Here is a 15,264-nt window from a genome sequence, read left to right on the forward strand (position 1 = left end):
AACATCAAGGCCGAAGAGTCTGTACTGCGCTATAATGTTCTATGTTCTAAGTTGCTCCTTCTCCTTTCTCCAAAGCAATGCAGCAAGAAGGACCTTCATCATAAGCTCCAGGTACTTAACGAGGCTAATTATTCTCCAAGCTCCAAGAAATTCAAAAAGCATAACTGCACACAAATCCCTGTGATCTGAGTTCCGGTAGCTGGAGGTTTCTTTGAAATATTGCTTCCAGCTGCTGCTGGAAACAAACCCTATTAGATTTTATTCATTGTGTTCAATCCTGAAGGGAAGTTTCATTATTCCCTGATAAAATTGCATCTGGGTCCTATTAACATCACAGGACACAGATTTGCACGCATGGGGAAGAGGAAGAAAGTTATCCTTATCGAAAGGAGGTACCAGTTCGATAGAATATTTCCAGCTTTCAGGTGTCAATTATCTGATGGCTCCTCAGAAAAAGCTCCAGTAATAGCTGGTCCATTTCATGACCCAGCATTGAGAAATATGATGTCGCTTTCATCACCATGTTTTCCCTTCACTGAAGGAGCATGTATGACACTGTAATCAGACTGACATTAAAATAAACATGTTTTACAGGGTCACCAATGTACAATGATGCTTGAAATATTTTATTATATAAAGACATATTTTGAGCATTATATTGCTCCTTAGTGCGGAGAGGTTTATTGGGAAGGGGCATATTAAAATAATAGCTGACAGAAAGTGCTGAAAGATGGTAGTTCAGGTGCAACTGATGAAAAAAGCATGTTTTTAGGAATGTTGGTTCATGTTTAATTTGTGTGCAATACGCATGTATGAGCCAGATCTGGGAATCACTGGAAACAGATATTAATGATGCATATTGCATCAAGTTTCTAGACCACATTCTTACTTTGCCCAATTCCTCATCCTTTTCCTTTGCTGTTGCTGCATCATTGGTCTCCTCTTCATTCTGCATTCTCCTTCTTGTGTTACAAGGTTACACAATATGTAACAGGCTATAATTATTTTTGGCAGTTCTGTTGGGCTATGGAGGAGTACCCTGCTTGAGCTATCTGGCCTCTGCTTTAGCAATAATTCTGGTTGAACAGATGTTCTGCTGCTATTTTGGATCTTTAGCCATGACTCTACGAAGGAAAATCCTGGTCATCAAGCAACCATTTATTTCGGCTTACAGGGAATTTTCGAACAAATCTGGCTTGTAAGTATCTAATGGACGTGTCTTGGACTCAGGCATTCATTTATGTTGTGATGCTTCTGAAGATTAATGGAAAATTTTTTGATCAATGTAAGTTATGGGATTGATATGAAATGATCTGATGCCTTTGTGGTTGCTATCATTTATGACCCAGACTCTTCAGAACCATGAAACCTGGAAATATTAGCTGCCCTATCCAACTGGTCCAGAAGGAAATTAACTTTCTTCCTTTTTCAGATATGAATGAGCAAGTTCAACTTCTCTGCCTGGCAGGAGTGGGCTAGTCTGGAGTTAAAATACTCAGGAGTATTTTGGGTCCAACTCCCACACAGACCCTGGTTTTTGCTACCTTAACTTTGCAGCTTTTTCATGCAACCAAGGCATTGACAGGAATCTGTCAGGCAGCTCCTGAATGCATGTAAGTCCATATCCTGTGATGTTAATAGGACCCAGATGCAATTTTAACAGGAAATAATGGAAATGCCAAAAGTCTCATGATCACATTCACCATGGCTGCATGGCTTTCGTTACACACATGCTGCACATATGTGTGTGGATTGTGCGATGGAGTTATGAGCTATGTCATCAGCAGATTATCCTGTTGCTAAGTGGCCACTTTTTGATTTGTTGTGGAAGTTCAAAAGCAGATGGCACAGCAGACTGACGCAGAATAAAGGCATGAGCACTGCTGCCAGGATACTACTACATATGGTCCTTTGGCCAGCTGCAGATTTCCTCTCAGTTCTAGTGCCTCTCAGAGTATATCTCAGAGTTGTCAAAGGCTGTCTAGAAAACATAGGAGTGATCTTATCGTTGAGCCTCGCTGGCCAATGGGCGGGGCGAGCCAGTAAGATCACATGGGGGCTGAGAAATCAGGTTGCACCCAGTTTCTCATCTCTTGCGATCTTACGGGCATTGGATTTCTGGCGCATTCAGTGTCCTGCCCAATTCCAGCGAGAGGCTGAACAAATTATTTAAATATATCTAAAACTATTTTTACATTGACCTAATGAGTACGGGACAGAATTGTCTGGGCTCGTGTGCCTGCGTGACCTTCCTTCTCTGGTGAGAATCACAGCTGGCCCCTATTAACGGGTACCAGACATGATGACCTCGCCAGTAGAACAGGAGGCCATTGAAGCCCCCCCCCACCCCCCACCTGAGAGGTTGCAGGCAAGGGGGTATGCCCCTTGGGCAGTGCCAGCCTGTGCCCACTGGGTAATGCCAGGCATTGGGCCTGATGGGGCAGGTCTAGACTAGAGACAGGCTGAGCAAGTAGGGTGGGGTGCCCTGCTGCAACTCTGCAGGCAATTGGTGGCAGGGGGAGGAGGGGCCCCACCTTCACTTTGCATTAGTGATCAGTGGGAGGGGGGTAAGGGGGCAATCAGTCTGGATGGTAGGGGGGGTGTGTGGGTGAATTTCTGGACATGGTGGGGCTTGTTATTGGCTGCAGGCCCCCCATGGTAGCTGGTAAGGGGGTGGCTGGGTTGAAGTCGGCTGCAGCAGCAGAAGCTTAACAGATTTCTCAGACTCAGTTTCTGCTGGTTGGCATTGCGTATGTGCAGCTCCAAAGGTCTTCACATGCACAGTGGTGCCCTCTGCTGCTACAGAAGGCTTGCTGGCGATTTAAGCCTCATCCCCTTCCCCTACAGGCGAGGAATAGCTTAGTCTATTTTTTCCTACAATAAGTGGATAAGATACTGGATTTGGACTTGCCCAAAAACAGGTCAAAAACTCTTCCGTTTTTATGCTAGTTCTGGACTTAGAATTTGTTTGGTAAGATTGCCCCCCCCATTGAGTGCAGCCAAAGGCATCCTGCACCATACAGGAGCCTGCAATCCTCACAAAACCATGTGTGCACTCTACCTACTTATCTCCGCAAAAGGGAATTAACTGTATATGGGACTCTTTGAATACAGAGCCTCAGTGACCTCTTTTATGTAAAAGTGTATATAACTTTTATGTATCTGTTCCAGTCCGGAAGAAGCTCAATGCTTAAAGTTCATGGCAAAAACCACTTTCCCACATTGGCAATACTACCCCTGCCTTGTTTTAAGGTTGTAGTTGTGGCTGGAGCAGATGGCATATTTCAAGATGGACATCCCTGTTCAAGTGCAGATGTCTGACACACGTGTTTTTTGCTGATCTTCAGTATAGATTAATTGTTCCCTAACACTCTGGGCAGATATAGTCTCCTGCTGAGAATCCTTCTCCCAAATCTCCTCTTCCCTCTACCAGCAACTTGTCAGCTGTTCATTCCCCCATTATGTTGCAGCCAAATGAGAAGATACATTGCTGCACCCATATACAAAATTCCTAATGTCAGGACCAAGTCCTTTGGTACATGTCAAAATGGCAGAGTTGGTGTCAAGTCAGCACCACGCATTGATCGGTGTCACAATCTGACTAATGCTACAGTAATAGTTATAATTAGTAACTATAATTAATAATTACTACCAATCATACTTTCAGCAGATGCTCCTCTGTGCTGAGAACTTCACCAAAATAGCACCTGGCACGCCAGAAGCCTGCAGCATGCAGCAGATACCATTTTGGCAACTAAATGGCACTCATAGTGCTGAAAAGCTGGGTGATAAGCAGCCACATTTTGTGGCATCTGAACAAAACACTCCCTTTACCTGTTGATTGGCTGTTTCGGACACCTTAACATCCAAAGATCCAGCAAGCACAGCATACCAACTTGTCCCAATGTCTCCTTGTCGAAACACTATAAAGCAAAAATATGAAAATATTGCAAAACATGATATGAAACTAATGCTTACTAACCAATTGACATATACAGAAATATATGTAAAATATTCTATGCACTAATATTTTAATCCATGGTTCTGGGCCATGTCCTTAATCATGTAATTCATTTAAAAATAGATGTAAATAGTCCCTATGTGTATAAGGGGCTGGACAGAGTAGATAGGGAGAAATGATTTTCACTTGTAAGAGGTTCAAGAATGAGGGCACAGATATAAAGTGATTTGTAAAAAGCAAATGTGATGCAAGGACATTTTTTTCACACAAGTGGCTAGGGTTAGGAATGCACTGCCTGGAACTGTGGTTCAATCAAGGCATTCAACAGTGCATTGGATGATTATTCAAATAAAAACAATGTGCAGGACTACAGGCAAAAGGCATGGAAATGACACCAAGTAATGATGCTCACTTGGAGAATTGGTGCAGAGATGATGGAACAAATGGCCTCCTTCTGTACCATAACAAATCAGATTCAGTGATTCTTCCTGCACAGGAAGAGGCTGCTCTGCCATTGTGTTCAGTTAGTCTTTGCGACCACAGTCAAAAATCTCACTGCTCTCTCCGCAATCTCCCACACCCTATATATATTCCTCTGCTTCAAATATTTATCAACTCTTCCTCTTCCTATACAAGATGAACATCAGACACTCTTCTTATTTTGTGTGAATTTCGTACGGAATTTTCAAGAGCACTAAACAAACAAGAATTAAAAAGAACTCAACTGCCAGAGAAATAGTATAAATGAACAAAACTAGAAGCATACATGTTACAACGGAAAATTAGGAGAAGCTGACCAGTTTCAAATAGTGGCACAGCTCAAAGTTGGACACTCCAGGCCGGATTTTTATGATGAAAGTGGGAATGGGGTTGAGGATGCCAACAACTTAGGTTTTTTGGCAGTAATTTTGAATTGGCAGTGCTTTTCTGACTTCACTTCATTTTTGTGTGGCCTTTTCATAGGTCAGGATGGAATTGGTTTGAGACCCTGCATGCACCTGAAGTTGGGATCATTGTTGTTAGCCCTTTAGGAATTTGAATTGCTCCCCCATCCTCTGATTTTCATATGGTGCTGCAGAGTTCAGAAACCCTAATAAAATGCTGTCTCGATGGAGAGCTTGTGATCATCAAGGGAAGTCCGTGAAAAATCAAATGTCACTATTAGAGCCTGTGTTGTATGCCTGTGTTGTATTACTGATGTGTTTTAACTGCAGTAATTCATCATAGAGCTCTATCTTGAAATGGAAATACATTGACCAGCATTGTGTAAGTGCTGAGATGCATTACTAGACCACTCTTACCATTGGAAAACATGCCATATAATGGATCAAAACCATAGAAAATGTGCAGGGAAGCCCACTTGTCATATTTTGGACAGTAATATAAATGTCTGCAAATCTTGCATTTTGGAAAAAAAAGCTAACTTGCTGTTGAAAGTTAAAAGAAGTCTAACCACCTGCACCATAGATTGACGGACAATCAGCTTTGAAATGAAAATACATCCACCACTGTAGCTTAGAAATAAAATGGGTTATCTGTTTTCAGTTTCAATGGAGTCCATTGTTTACACTTCCAAGGGTTTGTGTTATGAGTTGGGGCTATTGTAAATACACAGCTATGTTTCAAAGCTCTAAAACCACTTACCTCAGTAGGGGGCTGAGTTCAATTAATTGACCGGTTTAAGAGGAAATTAAAGGATTATCTCCCTTGTAAGTGAATAAATATTTGTGTTATGCGGCTATGCCTCTTTAGTTTTAAAAAAATGATTTTTCAACTTTCAACTGACTGGACATTTTGAAATCTAAAATGAGACACAGCAAAATGCAAGTCCATATTCCAAAGTGAAAGCGAGAAACAAAAAGAGAGAAATTTCCAGATACCCGTCAAAACTTGTAACAGTTGAATGAAGAGACACTAAAAATGCGAAGTACTGGATATTGAAACAATAGCTGCTACAGACAGACCGACCCAAAACCTCTTGGAGATACACAATGGTTTAAGTATTTCAAGGCAATGCTGTCCAGCCACTTGAGAGAGATTGCAAGTGACAGAGGCAATGTCAAGAATGTCTTCAGCAGAGGAAACAGGCTCGAGGCTGCTCTATCCCTCGCTCTCTCTGGGAATAAGCATACTGCTAGGTTCAAGAAGCAAATTACTAGAATCCGTCCAGCAAATCAAGATCTCACAATAATTGCAACATCTTCGACACATAACTGCATATCCAAAAAAACTGATCCAAATTGGCTGCACCATTTAAAATCTATGCTTCAAGTACAATCAAAGGGCACAACCATATATTCTTTGAATTTTCTTTAATTGGACTGTTATTCCCCTTATTTCTGGTATGTGCGTGGGCCCGAATGACTGCATGAGGTTGAACTCTTGACACCACACCACTTTTTATTATTTTTCTCAGGTTTAATGTTTATCAAATTTGCTCTTTCTTCAACTCAAGTAAACATTGTTTGATTGGCTCATTATTGCTCACAACTTAAATAGTTAAATAGTTAAATATATCCTGATTTGAAAAATATGCATCCCTGTAAAAAAGAAACTTAAGCCTTTGTTGTGACCAATGGAGAAGGTTGATAGAAAGGAGCCAGTTCACCTCTTCCCACCTGGTCACAACACCCAGAGATAAACTTTCTTTGATTCAGACAATGGGAGCAGTGAGGCCACACAGGGTCGTAGTAGTGACTATGGATATAGTTAGGTGTGATTAAGAGAAGACAGGAGAGAAGTGAAAACAGCGGAAAGAGGACAAGGTGAATTTAGCAGGAGGCCAAAGTTAGGGAATGTGTGGAGATGCTCAGTGCAAAAACTAAAGAAAGATAAAGAAGCAACATCAGAGAAAACTGGAATTAGCCTTGGGGGGTGAGTTTTTAATAAGGATTTTAAAGTGAGGGGATAGAACAAGATGAAAGGAGAAGCAATACCATAGAAGAGATCAAGGTATGTTTTGGTAATAAGAGTTATATTCCTATCTTAGCAGTTTGGTGAAGATAGGTAGGCTTTAGTATGGGCATATGATTCCGGGCACTGCATCTCAGGATAGTTTCACCAGGATGTTTACTGGGACTCCAAGGATTAGACCATGGGTCAAGATCACATAAACTAAGCTTGTACTTCCTGGAATATGGAAAGCTGGGAAGTGATTTAATTGAGTGTTTCATGATGTGAAAGGAATTGATATGGCAGCTGAAGATTTTTGTTCTGTTGATGAGGGATTTTAGGACAAGAGGGCATAACTTAAAATTAAAATCAGGCCATTCTGGAACGAAGTTGGAACAGTTCTTCACATAAAGGGTGGTAGAAGTGTGACAATCTCTCCCACAAAAACCAGTAGATGCTCAATAATTTTGCATCTGAGATTGTGAGGTTTGTCTAAACAAAGATATGAAGGACCATGGGACCAAGATAGGCAGATGGAATTAAGATACAGACCAGTTATGTTCTCACTGAATGGCAGAAGAGGCTCAAGAATCTGAATGACCTACTCCTGTTCCTAAATTTCTATATCAGGTCTGAATCCAAAATCACTCATTCGCCAAAGTCAAATTTACTCCCTTATGTGTTAATCCCATAGTTTAAGAAAGGAACCAACTAATGTTCCCTCTATCTTTTGTTGCTCTCTGTGGGCTGCTTGCTGTATTGCATGATCCATTTAAGACAGATGCTTAGCCATGCATGCATGTACCTTAAAGAATCTGCTACTTGTGCATGGCCTGCTTGCTCCCTTCATGGCACAATCCCAATTGCTGCCCGTCCTACACATTTCAGAGGGAACACTGGCCTCAACCAAGTCATATCTAATTCCATTTAAAATTCAATGGGCCTACACCCGATTTTCAAGCACTAAAAACACACTTAAATTACCCAAAATATAGACAGAAAATGCAGTTTCATTATGAAACTGAGGTGAACTGACCACAATATTGACTTGGTCAGATAACAGAAGTTCCACTCCTGAAACAGATTTTAAGCCCTTAACATGTGAAAGTAAGGGATTGTTGCCCAGTTCATAGAATCATAGAATCCCTACAGTGCAGAAGGAAGCCATTCAGCCCATCATATCTGCACTGACCACAATCTGACCCAGGCCCTATTCCTGTAACCCCACATATTTACCCTGCTAATCCTCTGACACTAAGGTCAATTTAGCATGGCCAATCAACCTAACCTGCACATAAAGAACAAAGAACAAAGAAAGTTACAGCACAGGAACAGGGCCTTCAGCTCTCCAAATCTGCACTGACCATGCTGCCCGACTGAACTAAAACCCCTTACCCTTCTGGGGACCATAACCCTCTATTCCCATCCTATTCATGTTTTTGTCCAGATGCTCCTTAAAACTCACTAGCGTATCTGCTTCTATTATCTCCCCCCGGCAGCGAGATCCAGGTACCCACCACACTCTGTGTAAAAAACCTGCCTCATACATCTCCTGTAAATCTTGCTCCTCGCACCTTAAACCTATGCCCCCTACTAATTGACTCTTCCACTCTGGGAAAAATCTTCTGACTATCCACTTTGTCCATGCCCCTCATAATCTTGTAGACTTCTCTCAGGTCGCCTGTCCGTCTTTGGAGTTGAAACCCCCTGTGCAATATTAATTTGACTAAGATAGTCAGCACAAGAAAATCGCATCTGTGAAAAAAAAGGGGAAATTATTTTAAAAGTTATTAACTGAACATGGACTCAGGAGATGCAGGAGTGTTCCTCTTGACTCCACATTGGAGTCACCGACTACCAGCACCACTCTTGACCCTTTCCCCTATAACCATAACCTCCCAGATCGCAAACTTGATTACGCCAATTGCTGCTGCCATAATCTGCCCCAACCCTTCCATCACAGCAAACGTCACTTTCCCCAGTCATGGCCACTGCTAGTTCTCCATTCATTTGCACTCCCTCTCCTTATTCTTTTGAGGACTTATCTGAGAACCAATGGAGGTGACACTGCAGCATAGTCTTCAAGGTCTTCTCTCTGAAAAATATTAGTTGTATTTTGAGCCTATTCATTCAGGCACAGAAATTGTTCCCTCTACCCACCGCATTCTGGTTTGGGATGTGAAGAAACTAATAAACCCAAATTTATGAGAACTAGACTAAATCCTTGTGCTATTGTTAGACCTCAGCTCATTGGACCATTGTGTGATTAATAAGGCTTAAATTATCAAATTGTATTGCACATATCCTTAGTTCTGAAAAGCCTGAATTTGTATGTACTATTGGGATAATTTGTGAACTTTGGAGTATGTTGTTAAGAAAGTCTTAAGTTAGCATCTCTTTAAGTGCCAAATATTGTGATGTAGTTTTATAAAAAATACATGGAGAGAACTAGAGTGATAACTATGACGCATTTACACATTTGGGCTCCAGCAAATCTAACTGAGCAATGAATAGAAGCCAAAGATCCAATATTGATTGGCTAGGAAGATAATCTAAGGACTAGATGTTCCAAAGATCTCCAGTTAAGAGATATAATTTAAGCTTAGATTGTTCTGGGGAAGAACTTTGGTCAAGAGTTGCATATATTGGGTCAGAAATTGTTAGTTGACAAGGGTGTACGTACTTGGGCTAAATGTTGCAAGGCTATCTGCACAAAGGGTATAAAAATAGGAGTGCATTACTGAGCATTTTGCACTTGACAAAGGATGTCATTTGTCACAGGATGTTAGCTTTGTGCCGATTGTCAGGAGAGTGAAAGCCAAAGAGAGTGAGAATGCAAGAGAGCAGGAGCTCAAGAGGGCACGAGAGTGAGTGATGGAGCACAAGAGAGTGTGCAAGAGAAAGAGAAAGTGCAAGAGAGAGAAAGCGTGAGACAGAGAGACCATGAGAAAGAGAGTTAAGAATGGGTACTAAAGGCAGACTAGAAACTGTGGGTTGGAAAAAGGTCCACTAGAGTTGAAGTCTTAAAGCTGCAAATTAGAGTTAAGTTAGCTGAGCTAAAATCTCAAAGAACATTGCGAGTCAAGAAACTAGGTTCAAGAAACCAAGAACAGGGGACCTGGGGTCCATAGCGGAGCAACATATGTTGAACTGGTGTACAATGCCATGCCTTAACTAGTGAAATGTTAAATATCAATCTTTATTGTCCAATAAATCTTGTTAGTATGCATTTTGAATTAGTGATTGTCCTCTTTGCCAATAAGGTTATTACTCCACCAGAATTTTCGTACTTGGGGTTTATTATAGAGTCCAGAGCCCTGAACCATTCATCCCCATTCAATGGATCATCAAATTTATGTTACCCAGAAAAATATAGAAGAATTAAAACTTCTTCCAACTTCTGGGTAACTATTCTAAATACTCTGACTGACACTTACAGGACTCTTTCCATAACCCTGACCCCATCTGCCCTGGGGCTGCCCCACATCATTGACTATCCCCCCCCGCCCCCCGCAATAGTAGTCCCCAGCCCTCAACCTCTGATCACCCCTACAGACCTGATCCAACATCCAACCCTGACTTGATGATCCAACCTGCAGGCCTGACTCAATCCCATTGGCACCCAATCACCCTGCTCCAACCTCTGACTTCCTCACTCCTGACCCTGATCTCTGACCCCCGAGTCCCCACCATCTCAACCTCTGGCCCTTTCTCCACCCCAACCCTCTGACCTCCCAATCCTATCCACTTACCTTCTCCCCGGCCAGTCAATTTCACTGCGCCCTTTAAGCATACCTACTTTATGGCTGCTAGTGCAGTAAAAAAGAGGTGTGGACTCCTTGAATCTACTGGAGCTGGACTGTACTGCAGCTTGTGAGGAATCTTTAATGCAGGCCCACAGCAGTTCCCATGACCGGAAATGACAATGTAACTGCTGAGAGCAGGTATTTGTTTCTTGTAATTCCTGCAGGTCATTTCTTTCAGAAGCTAGTCAGAAGTTATGGCCCACATTTGTCTAATGTAAGATTATTGCTTTGAATGAGTTTCAAGCTGTGATACCACCGGAAACATATTAGTTTTCACAGGGCTCTTGCTTATTTTTACTTGATGTATTAGAAGTAACAACTAAACAACAGGAAAAATATATAATTCATGTATTCTATTCAGAGTGCCATGTCAGAGTAGGGCTTTAGACATGGCCGATAAACATACTGCCACAGACAATAACTACAGGAACTTTTTGACAGTCTCAACTTCCCAAGAAGTTAGAATCATTATTTTCAGTACAGTAGTTTCAAAAAATATCTCATCACAAATTAGTACCGATTCATGGGTATCCAATACGTAACATTCTTAGCAATTGCCTTTTGAACCATTTTAACATGCAAGGCACATCAGATATTTGAAACTATTCAAAAATATAATAATTATGAAAATGATTGTAGATTGCATTCCTGTTGCATTACTTATTGGCCTCGAGTCAATTCTTGATTTTTTCTAGCTGTCAGTTTCATTTTTAAAATGATTATTTTGCATAAAAACAGGGACCTCAGAATGATCTGCTATCAATAATGATGGCTAGAGGACATATGTTACAGGATAAATGTACCAATGTACTTATCAATATTTGATGACATGAGGATAATGACTCAGAAACTGAACCCGTAGATATAACTCCTTTTCTTGCACAAAAGCCAACAAACAAATATATTAAAAATTTTGTGTAGTGATTTTAAACCAATAGGCGCACATCAACACCAATTTAGACATTCTTGTGGTGCTTGAAAATTGGCACATCTCTGGCACACACCATTATTCTAGTACAGATATTTTAGAAAATAGTGGGAGAGGGTTTGCTGGCAAAATGATGCCAACTTTAATGTGATGCTGTTATTAGTGTCTATATTATCCAGCAATTTGTGGCGAGGAAGAGATACCTTGTGAATTGTCACAAATTACTGGTTGATTTGCACTGTTTTGTTGTTAGCTTCTCAAAAACAGCAGCTCACCGCCAACCTCAGGAGTTGCAGGAAATTGCTGCATTAATTACAAATTAAACTAGAGGCAGAAAGTTGGAGCTGGTTCTTAATAGCACAAGGACCCTTTCAGAAAGAATGGGAAATGAAGTGGGGTGAATTAGAGTCAAGTTTGAGTACAGAAATAGAAATAAAGAAAAAGGAAAGAAGGAATATGGATTAAAAAATGGAAAGAAAAGCAAGGCCAAAATGGAAAATAAGAAAAAAATGAAAAAGAATAGACAGAAGAAGACATTGACCATAATTTCCTGCTCCAGGCCCAGATTCCCAGTGACTTCTTTTGGAGAGCGGGACATGTGAACGCATTGAGTTGTGAGCTGTTCACCTGATTAATTATGTGACCAGGAAAATTATATTGCATCCAGTGACAGAGTGTGTAGGAAAATCTGGAGGACACCCCTGGGACCTCCACCCAGAACATTCCAGAGTCTCCATGCATTCCAAATCCCCCATGGCTGTGACTCCATCATCTCCAGCCTCTGAGACCGCTGAGGGTACAGCTGCCCAAGAACAGGAGACTCAAAGAAAGCTGGGTGCTCCAGGCTTCAGCCTCCAGAGGACACACCTGCCAAAATCATCAAAAACATCAGGGCATAGCCAGCAGGCCACCTTCACCTATGCTGTGGATACTTGAGAAGCACCTAAACGTAGTGGCGGTATGAAAAATACAGTGTTAAGTTCACATGGGTGTACTATCAGTGTATATAGTTATTGCATCTTTGTTAATATATTTATCATTGCACTTCATGGAGGGCTCCTGGGCTTTTCTTGCTGTTTCTCAGATATTCTCTGTACTGGAACAAGTACCTGAGTATTACTAACTATTGTAAATAAAGCTGGATTCGGTGAAGGGACACCAGCCTCAGTGGAGTTATTTCTCGAGGTATCAATCTAGTAAATCTCCTCTGAACCACTCTAACGCACTGACATGCTTCCTTAAATAAGGAGACTAAAACTGCACACAATATTTGACATGTAGTCATACAAACAGCCTGTATAACTGAAGCATAACATCCTTATTTATGTTCAGTTCTTCTTGTAACAAAGGATTGAATTCCATCAACCTTCTTAACTACTTGTTGTACATGCATATTAACTGTTTGTAACTCATGAACTAGAACACCAAGATTTCTCTGCACCTGGGAATTCCGCAGTTGTTCTTCATTTAAGTAATACTCTGCTTTTTTATCCTTCCTGCCAAAATGAACAACTTTGTATTTTTACATTTTATACTCCATTTGCTACATTTTTGCCACTCACTTAACCTATCCATATCTGTCTGCAGCCACCTTGCGCCCTCTTCACAACAAACCTTCCTGCCATCTTCGAATTTAGCTACCATCTCTTCACTCCCCTCATCTAAGTCACTGATACAAACAGTAAAGAGTTGTGGCCCCAACATAGGCCCTTGCAGGATCCACTCATCACATCCTGCTGATCAGAAAATGACCCATTTATGCATACTCTGTGTTTTCTGCCAACCAACCAATCTTCCATCCATGCTACTATGTTACTCCCCACCCCCATGAGATTTTTTTTTCCTCAATAGCCTTTGTTGTGGCTGCTTATTAAATGCCTTCTGGAAATCCAAGTGTTGAACTGGACTGGTGTGAATTTCTGCTGGCACAGCGGAGGACAGATCAGCGGGGAGGGACACATTAAATGACAGAAAACATATGCAAATCAGGTTCTCAAAGACCTTCAGTGGGAATGGCTGTCAACCTTGAGCCTGCCATGACTGTTGGGACAACAGGTTCCCGGCATCATTGCTCACGGTTAAGAAGCCAATGTTTTTCCTCCCCTCATATTCTCTGCCCCCAGCTGCCACGAGCTGCTGAAGGAAAGGGACTTTTCCAACCATTATAACCAAATGCAGCAGGGTGATTGAGGACCAGTGTGCCTGTCATACCTTGATAAGAATTCTGACCCAGAATGAAAAAGTTTCAGCTTTAAGCATAATAATATGATCTCTTTAAGAACCTTTACCTTGAAAGCTAATTACATCTGGTGGTGGAGGGCAGAGGGAAGAGTGGAGACTCTTTGCTCAGAGAGCTGAGCAAAAAAGGATGGGTTTCACAAAAAGTAAGGAAGAGAAGGATTTTTCCAAGGCAGGAGTGGAAAATCCCATAGGAGTTCTAAAATGCAGTTTACACTGGCATCCTGGCACTACCAATGGGGATGCTCCTTAGAGGAAGGGATGTTGTGTGGATGGGAGTTCCATGGCAGGAGTAGGTGGTGAGGAAAGATATGGCATGGAGGTATATTTTGTGGATGGGGTGTTCTGTGGTGGGGAACAATGTTCAGGGGGGTACCCAGGGGTGTTCAGTTGGGGATTAGTGTTTGGTGGGGAGGTTCTATGTTTAATTTTTAACCTCTTTATCAAATTTGCTGGTGAGATGGGTGCCCGGCCCCTCATTTTTTTCAGCTGAGTCATATGATATGGTAAGCTGCCATTGAGGCTGGTGATGTCCTCACCATTTTCACTGCCTGCTGCACCACTCTGCCTACTTTTGGGAAAATTCCACCCTAGGAGCTGCAGAGCCTTCCAGGAATAGTCTTTGTCATAGGAAGGAAGCCCCTTTGGGAGAGTGTAAGACTATTTATTGTTTGGGCTATGGCCCTTGAGAAGTAATAATGAGTGAATAGAAACGTAGTTGTGTGAAATGTATAAATATTCTGAATCATGGACTGTATCCCAAAATATTTTCTCAAATAAATTTCATTTCACAATGCATCCTAAAAATTACTGTCTTTCCAATGCTAACAGGAATAAGGATGAAAAGACGCACAAAAATACTGGCTACAGAAAATCTGCTTGGTTTGGCAACAGACCTTTAAAATAGGTATTAGCATTCTATATAAAGTTATTGGAAGTATCCCAAAGTTTTCCAAAAAGGCCTCAGGAAGATTAAAGGTGCCAAGATTCTACACAGATCCAGGACCTAACTAAATACTTCAAGGCACAATGAGTCCCAGTGCCCTACGTGTCAAAGCAGAGGCCAAATTTTAACATCTGGAGGAACTTGGCATTATACGCACAGTACAATTTGCCAAATGGGCTATGCCAGCATTCCTAGTTTTAATACCTAACAACCCAGTCCATCTCTGTGGGGACAAGAAGTTGACAGTCAACAGAGCTTTCTGCTTAGACAGACATCCTATGCCGTGCATAGAAAACTTGTATGCAAAGCTGGCTGGGGGTCACATATTTTCCACATTGGATATGAGCCACGCCTACCTCCAACTGGAGCTTGAGGAGTCATCCAGGGAATACATCACGATAAATACTCACAAAGGACTGTACGAGTACACTCACTTTCCTTCTGGGGTATGTTCGGCTTGCGCTATTTTCCAAAGGGTGGTGGAGAACATCAT

At 41.6% G+C, this 15,264-nt stretch overlaps 1 protein-coding gene across 1 annotated transcript in view; it reads right to left on the reverse strand.

Annotated features, from left to right (window-relative positions):
• Nucleotides 1-15,264, reverse strand: part of rapgef4a (Rap guanine nucleotide exchange factor 4a) — a 269,450-nt gene that overhangs the window by 200,902 nt on the left and 53,284 nt on the right. Inside the window, exon 3 of the mRNA XM_080198985.1 lies at nucleotides 3,835-3,923. Coding sequence (XP_080055111.1) covers nucleotides 3,835-3,923 — 89 coding nt within the window. The remainder of the gene's footprint in view (nucleotides 1-3,834; nucleotides 3,924-15,264) is intronic.

Source organism: Carcharhinus amblyrhynchos, chromosome 11, assembly GCF_965287045.1.
Source record: "Carcharhinus amblyrhynchos chromosome 11, sCarAmb.v2.hapA, whole genome shotgun sequence".
NCBI classification, from domain to species: domain Eukaryota; kingdom Metazoa; phylum Chordata; class Chondrichthyes; order Carcharhiniformes; family Carcharhinidae; genus Carcharhinus; species Carcharhinus amblyrhynchos.